General features: G+C 41.2%; 1 protein-coding gene across 4 annotated transcripts in view; it reads right to left on the reverse strand.

The window, feature by feature from the left end:
- The window catches only part of WDR59 (WD repeat domain 59), a 59,610-nt gene extending 45,471 nt beyond the window's left edge, over positions 1-14,139 (reverse strand). For all 4 annotated transcript variants that reach the window (XR_015795243.1, XM_088135862.1, XM_088135860.1 and 1 more), the window contains exons 1-2: positions 14,063-14,139; positions 3,247-3,296 (exon numbers count right to left, since the gene is read on the reverse strand). Coding sequence is in view for 3 of the 4 variants with exons in the window: in XM_088135862.1 (XP_087991988.1) it covers positions 3,247-3,296; positions 14,063-14,116 (104 nt within the window). In the remaining variant the exon portion in view is untranslated. The remainder of the gene's footprint in view (positions 1-3,246; positions 3,297-14,062) is intronic.
- Between the last annotated feature and the right edge of the window lie 2,521 nt (positions 14,140-16,660).

Here is a 16,660-nt window from a genome sequence, read left to right on the forward strand (position 1 = left end):
GGAAATACATTATTTGTAAAGCATGGAACATACAGTATGTGCATCAGGAGTGGGGATCAGAGTAGTCATTGAGCTGGATCCTGATCTACTCATACTGAAAATAAACCCACTGGAATCAGAAAGCCTTAGACCAGTGTTGTCCAAACTTGGCCACTTTAAGATGAGTGGACTTCAACTCCCAGAATTCCCGAACCAGCCATGTTGAAGTCCACTCATCTTGAAGTGGCCAAGTTTGGACAACACTGCCTTAGACTAATCAAGACTACATTGGCATGCAAGGCACTGTCTGCTTCACCACGGAAGCAACAACCATGGCGATCTAAAGCAGCAGGTTCTCAACCAGGGGCCACATGTTCCTTTGGATATTTCAAGGGCGCCATACTGCAAATACTGTCTTGTTGGCACCAGAAAACGCACCAGTTATCGTCCCAAGGGTCACATTAATTAACTAATAAATTACATTAAGAGTAAAATTTTGTATGTAATTGTGCATGGTAAACTGCATTACTAAAATTATAAATAAAAACATGTACTTTATTTACAAGCCCAGTGTATAAGTAGCAATCTTTCTCACTGGTAATGGGACTTGGGGGGTGGGGCGGGCACAGCAGAAAAACAAGGTCAGAAGGGGGCCATGGGTGAAGAGAGGTTGAGAGATAATGGTCTAATGCAAGAGCTTGCTCTTGGGACCATTAAACGCAGCAAGGCCGGGAACCATCAAGCTGCGCCAATGCCGGCATAAAGTGTGTCAGGCCAAGCCAAACATGCCAACAATGAAACAGATCAAGCTACTGGTGGAAGCAAATTTAGAGTACGGCCAAAGCTTAAGGATACTTAGGTCCATCTGTAAGTTCTGCTCCAGTAAGAGATTGCCACAGGGATCAGGCACACGCTTCTGTACCACATCCCCAAATGCTGGACTATTATTACAGAATGACCTTGCATGGAAACCATAAGCCAGAACTTATCTAGCTTCTTACGTAGCTTCTGCAAGGAGCAGATGACTATGTAAAGGGGTTTCTGAAATAACTGCTTCAGATCACAAGTGACACTCCCAGGACTAATAGCTTCTTCTTCCGTTCAAAAAAAAACTTTCATTCGTAGAAAATCAGCAGATGAGGCAGAAATAGACAGCCAATCTTTCTTGTGCAAGGCACATTATTCGTCTATGGGCAAGAATGTATGTAGGGAGGAGCATTCAAACAGATGACCTTAGAAAGATCAGAGAAAGATTTACCACCTCTACTGCAACTGGCAAATCCAAGCCACAATTTAGATGCTTCCAGATTTGAGTCTCTGAAGGCAGATTATTAGGTTATTTTTTTATCATGACTAAGTTGCTCAATAATTATTTCATTTGAATTTAACATGAGATATTTACTAAGGAGGCATATTTGAATTAAGTGTTTACCGCATTAAAAATAACATGAGAGTTGAAGTGTTGGAATTATACGTATAAAATTTCTGCAGAAGAGTAATTAATGTTCAGGAACTGGTTTAAAATCAGCCATGGGGAAGTCTGATGCATGTTCCTGCACGAAGTTCATTTGAATTCTCTGCTAACAATCTATTCTATAACTCATATAATTAAAGCACATTTTGCATCTGTTGCTCTGATTTTGCTGGGCATAGAAGGAAAGAGTTTCTGGTAACTTTTTAAAATCACCCTTCTCTCTGGTTTGGCACTGTCAATAGGGACTCATCAGAGTTGCAAGTATATCTTCACAACTATGACGATTAGAAACATACTCATTTAAAAAGAGTATTCTCAGAAAGCTATAACTGCATCTAGTGCCACATTCTTCAAGTTTTCTGCATAGCTGTGGAATCACAGCATCTACACAGCACAGAGCAAGGACTCTGGAGAAAAGGTCCAAGTACAACCGGGATATTTAAAGTATGTCTGTGAGGTGTGCTGATAACATCCCAGTTCTCTCTTACATGCTGATAACAAACTATCTCCTACAGGGCACTAATAGTGCTATTAAAAAAAAAAACAGACCTAGAATGAAAAGGACCAAGCAGAAGTAGACAGTTACTGTACCAGCTGAGCAGACAGCCTTTATCACAAAAAAGAGAAGTTTCAGATAGCCATGTGGAAAAAAAGCAGGGGGAACACATAGGCCAATATCTTACCCCATCACAAAGTACCAATGTTGGCTCTAAAAAGTAGGTCTAAAGACAGTCCTCACTCCAAACTGCCCAGGGGGGAAGCAACATTTTTCCAGTAGGGAACCACACTTTGATTTTTAATAATAATTTGACAGGAGGCCAAGGGCTATAGTGGGTGTGCCTAATAAGATACTGACATAACTAGAGTGTGATGAAAAATTCTCAACCTACCTTATTATGGAGGGGTTTCAGGTTTGTAGTGGTCTTAAGTGAAAAATAGGTTATTAAGCTTCTGTGGAGGCAAAAAGTTAAAAAGTGGCTTTGCTGCAAAATGCAGGGGCAAAAACTGGGGGGGGTGCTCTCAACAGGTACAAAAAAGAGGGGTTGCCTGTATACTATTGGGCAACTCTACTCTCATACTCTCATTCAAAAGGAAAGGAACTGAGGAACCTTCTATGGGAAGATGGTGTAAGTTCCATGTAAAGAAGGGCAAGTATTTGTTCATCCAAAGTACAACCAATGTGTGAAAGTCACTCCCACAAAATAAAATGATGGAGATGACTTCAGAAGCTTTGTAGAGAAGGCGTCACATGAAGTCAAGGAAGATTTGTCCTACTTGGCATGAAGGCTAAATCTTCAGAGACAGGGCATGACAGACAATGGGGAATATTTAGTACTATCACTTCCTGCTAGGGATTGAAGGGAGAGAGGCAGGTTAGTCTATGGCAGCCAGAAATCAGGAGGAGTACGGTAGGAACTTTTGTGTTTCGTAGCAAAGTTAGATTAACACATTTTATGAAACGGCATAAGCTTTCATGAGCTATTTTATTAAATGAGTTAGTCTGAAACGCTGCTACCAGATTCCGCCTGACTTTTCCTGCTAAGGAATTCCCTAGAGAGACAACTGATGGGTCTGTTGGAGTCATGGAGTCTTATTTTGGATCACTCTTCATCAGGCTTCTGCTTGTGTTTCAGTTTCCTTTTCCTCCATCTCACTGAGAAGATGAAGCTTTGGGAAACATGAAGACCCACCTCAGACAAGATTTCCTTTTTCCCTCTGTACCTATTAGCACATACCAGCCCAGGTGTTGCCAGTAATAACTGCAATTCCATCCTGAAGGTTTAAGCACTCACCCAGAAAGCACTGCATGCTGCCCGAGACAGTCTACTGACATTGCTGTTGCCTGTGAAAATAAGAGAGAAATGAACTCCCTCAGCTTATAAATAATACATTAAAAGTAGCAAAGACGCCCTTAAGTAGCATTCAACTCCTGGTGACTACAGTTAGTCCTCGACTTATAAATATTTGTTCAGCAATTGCTTGAAGTTACAAAAGTGCTGGAAAAAGTGACTTATGACCGGTCCTCACACTTACAACTGTCACAACATCCCTGTGGTCACATGATCAAAATTCAGGTGCTGGTGGGGGACTAATGGCAGCTTGACTGATTCCTTTGCTTGGGAATCAATGCCACAGCTGTGGGGGGTAGGGCAGGATCCCTGTAGTCTGAAGAATTCTCTGGATATAAAGGAAAATCCATAAAATCAATCCGTTTCTTGCAAGGAGACCCCGAAGCAGAAGACTTTGTGGTCAACTTGTGGTGAATGGCTAGGAGACAGGACTTTTCCGTCCTGTTTGAGGCTGTGGCGTAGCCAAAATTTAGAACACTAAAACCAACCTCCCCATTTCTAAAACACATTTTAAATGGCTTGTTACTCTTAGATGAAGAGAGGCTTTTTTCGGCAACAGATAAGTGTTTCTTCTTGGTGTTTTTCATATTTTCAACACTTACTTAAAAAAAACTGATTTGGACTTTGGGATCTATATATTAAGCAAAGAGTCGAAGGGCTGAATTATTGGGTGTTTTTATGAAACAAGTGAATTTTGGGGGGACTTTAAAAAGTTAATTTTGTTGAATTGGAGCTTGAAATTGCTGGTTAAAGATTTTTGTGGGAAAGTTGCTTTTTTTTTACTTTGCTGAGATGCTGATTGGAGGAGCTTTGTAAACAAAAGTACTCTGAGACCTTGCTTTTTACCCCCTTTTTTTTTTTCTGTGAGTGCAGCTTGTTATGGCTGGAGTTCAGCAAAGGGAATTTAAAGAGACACACATTTCCTGGACGATTTCACCACTAGAATTCTACAAGTGATAGAAACTAAATTTGAAGCCTTTGAGAAAGAATTAGATAGTGATATTGATTTGCAAACGAATTGGATATTGAAAATAAGAATACTGACGATGTTATACAGTAGTAAGTAAGGGAATCTTCAGAACAGGGAACTGGAATAAGAGATCTGGAATCGGATGGAGGGCTGGATGGTTTAGTTTATCTTGAGCCTGGAGACAAAGAGTTTTTTATAAAGCCCAAATTTACAAGAGAACTTTTTTTTGACAATATCCAGACCATACAGCAGAAGAGTCTTTTGGAGATTTTTCTTTTTTGGATGCACAGGAAGGACTTATTAAACCTTTGAAGACGTCTGACAGTAAAAAAGGACAAAGTGACAAGAAATTACTACTTGAGATTTCACTTGAAGAAAAGACTAAATGTCTTTTTCCCTGAGAAGAAGAAAAAGGAATTTAAAGTGGACTTAAGGGACCAAGGTTAAAATGTACAAGTTATGATCTTGGCTTGGTAATATGGAATTTATTTTTGGACTGGGATTGTATGATAATGTTTATGGATTTTACTGTTCTAGAAAATAAACAGACTTAGGTGCTTAATAACGATAGATCAACTGATACTTCACATGTTGGTAAGGACCTTGGGATAGCATGTCTGTGTAAAGTTCTTTAGCTTTGTTTCTATTTAGAAACTGCTCTTGGGATTTTTGCTTATAACGGAAAGAAATTAAATTTTGACTTTGAGATTTGATATTTAGAATTGTTTCTGCTGCAGAAATATTGTGTTTTATTGATATTACTAGAGTAAGAAGTTAATGTATTATTTTACTTATAACTGTACTGAAGAAAGTCGGAAGTTGTTCTTTTCTTATTTTGTTTCTTCTTTTTTCTTTTCTTCCTCACATTTATCTATTTCTTTCTTTTCTATTTTTCTTTTGATGTCTTTGTGTATTTTATTCTTGTTTGAAACTTAACAAAATTCTTATTAAAAAAAATTCAGGCGCTTGGCAACCGGCATGTATTTATGATGGCTGCAATGACCCGGGATCACATGATCGCCATTTGCAACCTTCCCAGCTGGCTTCCAACAAGCAAAGTCAATGGGGAACCGCATGATTTGCTTAACGACCATGGTGATTTGCTTAACAACCACCACAAATGTTGTAAAATTGGGTGCGGTCATGTGATGCCTTGCTTAACAGCCACATTGCTTAACAACAAATTTTCCAGCTCCTATTGTGGTCGTATATATGGATGTGTAGTGTTATTGACAACAATACAAAAATATGCTGCCACTGCCTTCTTTTAAATTATAAATAATACATCTAATAATCAGGGGGAAAATACTGTTAAATCAGCATATTTGATGGGAGGGTGTGAGGCTGAATCATTAAAGTCAATCCAACAATAACACATTTGCTAAAAAGACAATTATGGCCACAATCCTATCCTCATCTACTGGGGAAAAGATCTCACTGATATCAACAGAAATTGCCTTACTCTAAATATAAACAGAATTCTACTGCAAGCTGTTTTGGAGCAAAAAATAACGAACAGAAACCCATTGCTGCCAATACATAAATCATCTGCTTCTGAGTCATGCAGAATTAAAATTGCTTCCTCAAAGTGCTCTAACTCAAACCCTCCAAATAGCAGTGTGCAACACACTTTGACCTGAAACCATTTTGAATTTGAAGCACCCTGTTTCAAGACTGAAAAAGCCCTTTCTCCTTCACAACTAGAATTCAAACTCTTCAAATGCAAAGTAATTTTCAAATGCAAAGTATTTCAAATGCAAAGTAATTTTTACATTCAAGAGGGCTGGAATTTGAAACCTATGCACACCTGACTTCAAATTTTAGCTCTTTAGGGGTGGCGGCCTCTCCCCATTTAATAATCTGTTTTTTGTCTCCATCCTGAGAGTTCTGTTTAAGCCATGGCTGTTGAATCTTTCAATGCAAATGCATGTGATAAAGGAAGATGATGCTGATCCTCCACAATCCATCCTGAAACAGAAGCTACCTGTACATTCTCAAGCAAGACTATCCCATGCAACTGTTGCTTTCAGCAAAATCAGCCTCTCCCTATCACACACCAGGGTGTTTGGCAGAATATTATTTACCTGAGAAACTGAAAGCCAGTGTTAGACGCTACCAGAGGCCTCCACTTCAAATCCCTCCTAAATGAATTTAAATGGGTGACTGAGAGCTGGTTACTGTTAGCTCATTCTACCTCAAGAGACTACTGCAAAGATAAAATATGGTTACAGGAGCCCCAGGAACATGTTCAGGTTTTGCTGCAAACCACCCACAAGAGCCATTTTCACATGCTCTCTGCTTCAAGAGGCCAATCAGGCTCTGCAGGCCTGAGCTTTTAGAAAACAGAGGACAAGTTGCCTAGGTGAGCCTGTGACACGTTTGTTTTGAATCATTGTACCTTGTCTTGGTTGCAGTGAGCCTCAAAGCAGCTTAAAGCTATTTACAAGAATAGTATAGTCCTGCCTGTACCTGCACAAAACCAGGGCCAGAAGGACGGATATGGCTCTAAGCAGTCCCCCAGGACTTCAGTTCCACCATCTGATCTCTGTCCCACCTGGGCTAGGTTTGTGGGCCCTGTCTGGCAGATGCTTCTCAGCTCTGGAGGCACGATCTAGACCAAGGATCCCCAGTGTGGTACCCCTGGGCACAAAACCTACTTGCTGACACCTTACCAACATAAAGATGTTTAAAAGTATTATTTTAATTTAAAACAATAAATAGGAAGTTAGCAGGTCATGAGCATCACTTTCATTTTCAAAAATCCTCCAGACTTCCAATGGGCCCCAACATTTAAATGGGTGATCGATCATTCCAGCCCTGTGTGCTGCTTAGAAATGTGCTCATCTACCTCACAAAAGAGAGCAAACTAACTTGAGCTACAGAGAACCCCTTGGGATGCTTCAGAGGTTGTGGGAGAGCAAACTGAGTAATCCACCTCCCACACTGTCTGTGATAGGCTGCCAGACGTTTTGTGAGAGCCCACTGCATACTTGCCCATTCCAAAACTTCCCACTTATATTCTGTGCCTGTAGGTCCACCTTCAAATTTTGTAAAAAAAAGTTTTGAAAATACAAAGATTGTTTATTTAAATAAAATTACACATATAAATATTACATTTTTCTTAATAATTAGTTTTAACATCCACGAAGATGTAGAAATGTTAACCTTGATGTTAATCTTTAAACTGAATCAAGGACTTTTTCAGCTGCATTAAGTTAAAAAAAGCTTTGCTGAGTCAGTGAAGAAAAATTCTGATTTGATCATTTCCTTAATATTATTGTTTACATATTAGCCACTGAGCATTTAACATCCACCAAATGAAAGTCACTTCTCTGGCCTGTTTCATAATTATTGACATTTATTTAGACTTATCTGTCATGGATAGTTAACTTTTTGCTTCTTTATTTGTGAAGACATGGCTAGAGTACGCCAAGATAAAGAAGAAGGAATTGTACATTATATATATTCTATATTCCCCTTGTTTAACTTCTTAAACTAACATGAGTTTTGGTTTTATGATCAACCGTATATAGGAATATTCCAAAGAATTCCTCTGTAAGTAATTCACATACTCATATGCTGTGAAGAAGAGGGCCATAATAGTTAACTGCAAGGATGAAAAGATATGCAAAACTCTAGATATAAGCAACCTTGATTTAACAGTGAAATTTGTACTATTATTCAGAAAAATATAAGTACAATGGGAAATTTTACTTTTCTTGCTAATTTAATCTTTGCTTGCTTTTAATCACAATTTAGATCAATCTACATTGTTCCTTTTAGTGAAACTATCGTCAAGATAATTTAAGAGAAGGCTCTTAACAGTTCTTCAAAAGAATATTACTGCCACAACCTATTTCTTCCATCCTAATCATAGCACTGACCTCTCCTGCCAATAATGCCAACTATTGCTGAGTAACATTATTACAGGTCTGCAAACAGGCTTAATTACAGAGAATGTTAATTGTAAACAAGAAGATAAACTTTCCACAATGTAGAACAATTTGATCTGAGTTTTTGGAAATGCAAATGTAGAAAGGTTGTCACAGTGAAGCATTTGGATAGGGTCAAACAGAATTAAAATGTTAGTATTATTTATTAGGTTTGTTATAGCCACCCCACTTCAAAAGACTTTGGGTGGCTTATAACATTCAATATACAATTAAAAACAATTAAAAACATAACCACACAGCATAACAGCCCAGACAAAAACAGCCATAACAGTAAAAAAAAAAAAAAAATGGCAGGGGCTCTAATAACTAACGCATTATCCCAGGCCTGGGAGTAAAGCGACAGAAGGCTCTTAAGAGAGTACGTGCCATACTCTGGCGGGGTTGCTATTCTGGAGGGCAGGCGCTCCAACAGAGAAGGCCAGCTTCCTTGGTCCCTTAAGATGATGTTTGAGGGAGCCTGGAGCACACCTAGTCTGCCCAAATATACCAGGTGGGCAGAAACGACTGGAGACCAGCAGTCCCACAGAGATCCAGGCCCTCTGGCATGAAGGGCTTTATAGCTGACAACCAAGACCTTGATTTGCACCCAGAAGCCAAATGGTAGCCCACGCAGCTTGTGTAGCAGCAATGACACACGGGTGTAATGAGAACTGCCTGTTATTGCCTGCATCGCTTCCTTTTGAACCAGCTGTAGCATCCGGGTAGAATAATCAAGTCGCAAGATGACAAGGTTGTGAGTAACCATCTGAAGGGCCTCCTGATCAAGGAACAGGCTAGGACACAAGATGAACCTGTGCAAAGGCCCTGTTGGGCACAGCTGCCACTTGTTCATGGAGCAGCAACTGTGAGTCCAGGAGGATCCCCAAGTTGTGCACCACTCTCAAAGGGGGAACTGCAACCATATCCAAGACCAGCACTGAAAATGATCTCAGCCAGGGGGCCCAAGCAGCTACAGCCACTCAGACTTCTTAGGATTGAGCCAAAAGCCGTTCCTTCCCATCCACACTCAGAAAACCTCCACACACTGACTTAGTACCTTCACAGCCTGGGGTTGAGATGTACATTGGGGTATCATCTGCATATTGATGATACTGAACCCCAAACTGATGAATGACCTCACCCAATGGTTTCATGTAGAAGTTAAACAGAGAGAGGCGACGGCATAGAACCTTGAGGCACAATCTCTCCCCTCCTGTCAACAGCCACCAAGGAAGGAGGTGAACCAGTTCAACAGAGTGCCCCCCACTCCTGATCTCTGCAGTCCATCCAGAAGGATGCTGTGGTGAACAGTATCAAAAGCCGTTGAGAAATCAAGGAGCATAAGCACCATCCCCATTCTGGATCCGCCAAAGGTCACTGAGAAGTACAACCAGCTTTAAATGTTTATTTTAGAGAATCAAGAGAAATATTCTCATCACCAATATACAACCCCCGCACAAATAAAAATGACTACAGTAGTGTATTTAAAAGATTGGATTATTAGTTTTCGGCTCTTATTTTTGCAAAATGTGTAGAAACCATACAAAAGGCATTTTTTAATCTCTACATATGCCTCAAATGGATAGACACGTCCTTCTCTCCACAGCCCTACAGGATGGGAAACAAAAGCTCTCACTCTTGTCTTCATTATCAGATAGTATCCTAGGCAGTTAAAAAGATTGGCATCCTTGCATATTTCACCATAATGATCTATTTCCAAGAGAGCAATCAACAGACCAGCAACTCACTTTAACTGAGAATTTGTCACACATCCTATTTTCCCACAAGTTTATCTCAATCCTGAATTTTACAATACATTTGGGAGGAGATTCTGACTGTCTTTCTTGGATACTTCCAAGTAGGCTATAATGTTCGCTTTGAAGTTTGGGAAATGAATCCATTCACACAACCATAATATTCCCAAATAATGAATATCCATGTAGGCAGTAATATATTTCCAACAGTGTCCTAGGGTGGGGGCCGGCTGCCTGCCTGTTTGCAGTATACTATAAACATCACAGAGCCTTTTCTCTAGCGTCTGTAACGCAAATCATGCTACACATTTTGACTCATTTTTACCTACAGATGTATAAAATGTTTCAAGAAGAGCCATTCCAAATATACTGGAAGTGGCCCAATCTTGAATCAATGGAGGTTGGAATGGCCAATTTCAAAGCTGAACCTGTGCACATTTAAACTGCCTATTCTGAAATTGGAATAGATGCTCCAAGGTTACATCTTGTCCTTAAAATTTTTTGCATACCTTTAAGTTTGCCATTCTAACAGAATGTAAAAAAAAAAAAAAAGACCTGAATCCCACTACAAGCAGATGCAGTCAGCTAGGCTCATGCTATGCAAATGTACTTTTACAGGGCACAATAACCTATAAAAAAGCATTAGCCTTTGAATACTGCATATTGGCTGTATTTGCACACAATACTAAGCTAAACAGTTTGACTAATAAACACACACTCTCATTTTACCATCCCATCCCCTCACATATGGTTCTGCAGTTTCTAGCATCATCCAAACATGAAAGGGCTATAGGTGCAAGCTCTGGAAATCAGGGCTTGCAACCTACAACAACCAAACCTGAACTTAGTATCTTGTATGAACACGATCACTTTATATGGCCTTCAGCTGAGCCCACTGCAGTGAGAGCAGGACATTGTTGTGGAGAACCACAGTTTCCCATCTGTTTTGATAGATGCATTCTGAGCATATTTTCCAACTCAGTGCAAGTAAAAGCAGTAAACAAAAATAAAATAGCAAACATTATTTTAAAAGTAGAATCTTACTACAGCTATGTAGCATGAGCAAGAATAAACTACGTTCATGGAAATTGGCTGAAGTACTATTACATATTACTTCCAATTGTATTTATGAAGTCTTAATTTTTTATAGCTCTATAATCTATTTAGAAAGCCTTGGCTCTTATTGGTCTCTTTAACAAGCTACAGAAATATTGTCATACAAAACCAAAAGAACCTTTTTTCCCTATCAAAACAAAGTCTTTGCCCCCATCCAACAAGACCAACATCTGATTACTAAGCATAAGGTCTGTAATCTATCTTGGGAGAGTGGCTATTTCTCCCAAGGGCACTGCCATGAGACTGATGAAATTTATATATGCTTAACTTGGCTATTAAACATACCCATTTTCTTGATATGCACAAACCATAAATAAGCAAGCAGACTGCATTTAAACAAAGTTAAAACTAACCAGGCTTAGTATACTTTGTGCATATAGCTACGAAGTCTTGTAACTATCCTGAGTATCATGCGTAAATGTACCAATGATATTAGCAAGAAAACTGGAAAATAAGGGTTTATTTATCAAACTGAATAAATCTTCAATAAGCATCCAGCTGTAACAATGTACAGATTCCATCTGCCCAGAATAATGGTAATGTTATTCTACCTAATGGATTTCTGGCTGGTGTGAGCCAAGTTTTAGCAGTGATGAAATTCCCCTTTTTAGAACATTTACTTCTCAGACTTCTTCTTGCCATCATGGTCTTTTGAAGGAAACAGATAGGAGTGATGTGCATTACCATTTGATGCCACTAGTAGCACCCAGCATTCAAAGACAGCTTAAAGAGATGGTTTATATCTCATGCCTCAGTACATTTCTCAACACGACAATACAGAAGCTTAATTCACATACCATGCTAAACTACAATTTTGTTTGCTCCCCTGTTGCAGCTTGTAAATAATAGGATGTACAGCTTAGCCATAACTGTGAGCTCAGCCCATGTATCACATCACACATCAAACTATATCATGACTTAACTAAAATTTGTTGAGTAAGCCAGAGTTGGCTAGGTTCATTCCTTACACTAAGCCATAAATCAGGTCTTATTAGCTAGAAAGGTTGATTCACATGAAATGCAAAGAGCCAGGTGCAATGTGCAAATCCAGCCACTAAGTATCTTCCCTGGTGCCTGATTTATGGGCCTCTGTTTATGGGGATATTATACATCTAGAAATCTGTACGGCTTACTATGAATTATTTAAACTATTAAACTTAATCAGCAATTACAAACACTAGCTGTTAAAGACTAATAAGTACCTCACAACACATCTTTTTTTTTTTTGGTAGACAAGGCCCTAGTTTGTAAGATACTGTAGCATTACTGTAGGAAAGATGTACACTACAGGGAAAGGAATATAAACAACAATCAAAATATCTTAGTAATGTTTTTCATGCACATGTTGGAACTGATCAACTGACAATCCAATCCACACAGATCTGACCTATAAAACATCTGCCACAGCAATCCTGCCAGAATTTTAAAAATGCCCGAGAATTCCACAATTTTTAACACAACCGCCTAATGTAAGCCCGCTTTCTAGCATGTGTGAGTTCTTAAACTTTTGCCTGTGGCTAGAGTCAAGGGCAGCCTAGGCCCGAAAAGAAGTGGGGGGGGGAGCAAACAATAATTACAGCAGAAATCTGCCTCAAGTTAACTCCCTGTAGGCTGTTGCCAAAGACCCCAGAACAGTAGCACTTAAACTGTTTAACCCAATTATTCCTTTTCCCGGTCTTGAATAATGTTAGTACACCCACACCCAAAAAAGACTTTGTTGTTTTACACAAGTGTCACAGCAGCAGCTGCCCCAAATGGGTCCTCGACTCCTAAACCAGCAATTACAAATTGCTCCATTACCCCCAGGATATGCCCAATTTTTTTTTTTTTTTTAATCTGCGCTCAGTCGTTACCGACTCTGCAGTGACTGCTTGGACGAGTCCTTGCAGTTTTCAAGGCAATTGTTTCGGAAGTGGTTTGCCAGAGCCTCCTTCCTAGAGCAGAGCCCAGCTGGCAAGCACAGGAGGCGGGGTTTCCGTTGCTTCACGCCCTTTTCAGGCACGTGCGGTTTTTCGCGCTTACCGGCAACTGCTCCCAACTCCTTTTTTGCAAGGCGCCGCCAGCATTTTTCCTCCCACCGGAGTGAGAGTACCCATTTATCTACTCACGTGAGTTTTCGAACTGTTGGGTTTACAGGAACTGGGGAGGAAACAGGAGCTCACCCTGCTAACGCGAAGGCTGGACTCGAACCACTGAAGTGTCGACCATTTCTGGCCGGCAACTTTCAGCGTCATTAAGCCGCTGCGCCACCGCGTCCCCCTTATGCCCAAATTACCCTCCAGTTTTAAGAAAAACCACTCTAGAGGAAATACCCCAGGTCTCGTCTGGCTTGTTTTTAAGTAACCTTTACTTACAAATGTTTACATTGTTTCCCAAGCCCCTTGGAAAGGGGGGTGTCCTTATAATAAAACTCAGAAATAAGTAATTTTAATAATAATGCGAGGAGATGGTGGTGAGGGAGAAGGAAAAGACTGGAAGCGCTGCCCTTGCCCCATTTTTATCCTTTTAATTGTTTTAATTAGTATTATATTTTGTAAGCCACTCAGAGTCCATTAGATGGCAGCTGCATTAAATCTAATTTATTATTGTTTTAATCAGTATATCTTGCCAGCAGCCCAGAGTCCGTTGGAATGGGCAGCTGCATTAGAATTATTGTTGTTGTTGTTATTACTATTATTATTGCAGTCGAGAGGAACCAACCACGGCTGCTGCTCCTCCCCCCGCTGCTGGGGATGATAGGAGCTGTAGTCCAGCACGCCTGAAAGGTGCCGGGGTGGAGGGGGGCGGCGCTCGGCAGCAGGCGAAGCCACCTCCGAGCACCGGGCAAGACGGCGCCGGGCAGCGACCTCAGCGCGCTCCCCGCATCCCCCGGGGGGAGGCGCGGCCAGGATGCCCCCCACTCCCGAGCGCTACGGAACTGGGGCCGGAGGCAGCTCCGCCGGCAGGCCACCGGGGACAAGGCTGCGCGTTTCCGCGGCGCCGAGTACCTGCGAGTCCCGGAACTCCACCACCACATTCTCGCTGCTCCAGCGCGCGGCCATCTTGACTGCCCTGAGGGGGCTGCGGCCAGGAAGACGTCGCCACGGAGCGCGGGGCCTGCCGGGAGGCGTAGTTCTAAACGCTGAAGGGGGCCGGAGCCGAGAGACCGGCCTAGTTTCTTCCATCAGGGTTGGACTCCAACTCCCAGAACCTCCACTCGCTCCGCTAGGAATCATGGGAGTCGTGGTCCAACGTTGGTTTGTTTATTTCGATCCATGCCCTGCTTTTCAGGACTTAAGGCAGCTGCTTCCAAGTTGGTCTTCTTTTCTTTCCATGCGCGACTTTGTCTTTGGGTTTGCACAACAGGCTAAGCCATTAAAAAAACAAAACAAAAAACAAAACCTCTCCTGTAGATTAAAACCAAGCTTAGCACACTTACGAGCGCAGTCACTGCACTTTTGTCTCAGTTAGGCAAGTTTGTGTGAACACTATGTATCTGACCATGGGTCAATATTGTTCATGCTGGAAGAAGCTAAAGGATCAAGCTTGCATGGGAAGCGGCTGTGGGGCAAGGCTGGGGATTGGTTTAGTTTTAATTTTCTCTGGAGCAAAAGGAAGGCCTTTTGCACCCACTTGCCACCGATTATGTTAAATAATGACTTTTAAAACCATGATTTAAGGAATAAACCTGAATTGCTTTGGTTCATACAACCCAGCCATAAACCATGGCAGATAAATCATAATAGCTGGGTTTTTGTAATACACTAACCCCAAACCAATCTGTAATGATGCAATGCAGCATGAATTCCACCAGCGACTCCAGGTTCGGGTGTGGGCATGCCCCACTCTTAGAGGCACAGGGATTAAATTTGGGCCTTTTCCTGAAAAGCAAGGATGGACAAACTTTTGATGGCCCAGAGCTCTGAAAATTTGAGAGAGGTGGGGATAGAGGACTGCAAGGTGGCTGGGGCTGCATCATACATTAAGTGGGAGTGCATTTGAGGGGAATTTGGGAGGTTTTATCTGTTTGTTATCTGGTATCACTATTTAGGAGTTTACATTATAATTTTCATCTGTTCCCCACTTCATAATACCAGGAACCATGCCATCAATTTTCAGCCATCACAGCCAGAAGGTTTTAAGACCTACAAAACAAGGATTCCGGGGCTGCACTTTATCCCACTTGCGTAATGCAGATGTTCTACCATGGACCTCCAGTTCCCCACCTGCCTTGCCACGGCTCAGCCCTTCCCATCTGGAGACAAGGCCGAGAAAGCTATCCAGAGACATTTTGGACTCCACACAGCAAGGACTCAGGCCCCTAAACCCAGTTCATTTGACACTTGCTCTGATTTCCATTTACCTCTGCTCAGCTGAATCCTAACATTAATGCCTTCTCTGTCATGGCACCTGCCCTGTGGAACACCCTCTCCCCTGCGATCCAAAGGGCTCTGACCCCTCTGAAAGAGCTGTGAAGATGTGGCTGTTCCCTCAAACACTGGACCAGGATGTTAGTTAAGCCCAGTATGGGTGTAGGTGTGCTATGAGTCTGTGATGGTGCCTTGGCTATTGCATTATAGTTATTTTAACTTTGTTTTGCCTTTTGTGTTAGAGATTTAATTGTATTTTTTTTCTTTTTATGAATTTTTGGGGATGGCTGGTTCCCTAGTCCTACCTGACCAATATTATCTGGTCCCAGGCTGCAACAATACTACCATCGCTTGGATTTTATCATATTTAATAATTGTATTTATGCTGTACTATTTATCTTTTTATTGGTTTTAACTGTTTGGTTGTTAACCACCCAGAATCCCTCCTTGTGGGGGAGTTGGGTGGTGATATAAATTTGATTTATAAATAAATTGTTGTTGTTCAGTCGTTCAGTCGTGTCCGACTCTTCGTGACCCCATGAACCACATCATGCCAGGCCTTCCTGTCCTTCACTGCCTCCCTGAGTTGGCTCAGTTTCATGCTCATTGCTTCAGTGATGCTATCTAACCATCTCATCCTCTGCCGTCCTCTTCTCCTTTTGCCTTCCATCTTTCCCAGCATCAGGGTCTTTTCCAAAGAGTCCTCTCTTTGCATTAGGTGACCAAAGTATCTGAGCTTGAGCTTCATTATCAATCCTTCCAATGAGCAGTCAGGGTTGATTTCCTTTAAGATTGACTGGTTTGACCTCCTAGCAGTCCAGGGGACTCAAGAGTCTTCTCCAGCACCACAGTTCAAAGGCACAATAAAAATAAATAAATTACTCTTAGCCACCCATCATTATATATATAAGATAGGTGGCCATATACAGATTCCCAATCAATCAGTCAATCCAAAACAAACACTGGAATCAAATCCTGGGTCTGCTTTGAGTTACAGAAGTGGACCTGGATTAAGTTGTACTAATGACACTGTTTCCATCTCTGGAAGGAACTTATCCATGCCACTCCTGTGTTTTTGCACAATTCTTCTGGACATATTTCCCAATGATGATACGTATCTCTAACGCTGACTCATGCAGAGACACAATAGGCAGGGAAGGGTTCTGTCAACCCTCTTATTATACTTTGGGAGAACAGGGATTTTAGTCAGTCTTTACCTATGTGGGACATGAATCT

The sequence above is a fragment of the Python bivittatus genome, unplaced genomic scaffold, assembly GCF_059951505.1.
Source record: "Python bivittatus isolate LINGU-HERP-01145 unplaced genomic scaffold, Pbiv_v1 ctg000190_np1212, whole genome shotgun sequence".
Taxonomy (NCBI): Eukaryota; Metazoa; Chordata; class Lepidosauria; order Squamata; family Pythonidae; genus Python; species Python bivittatus.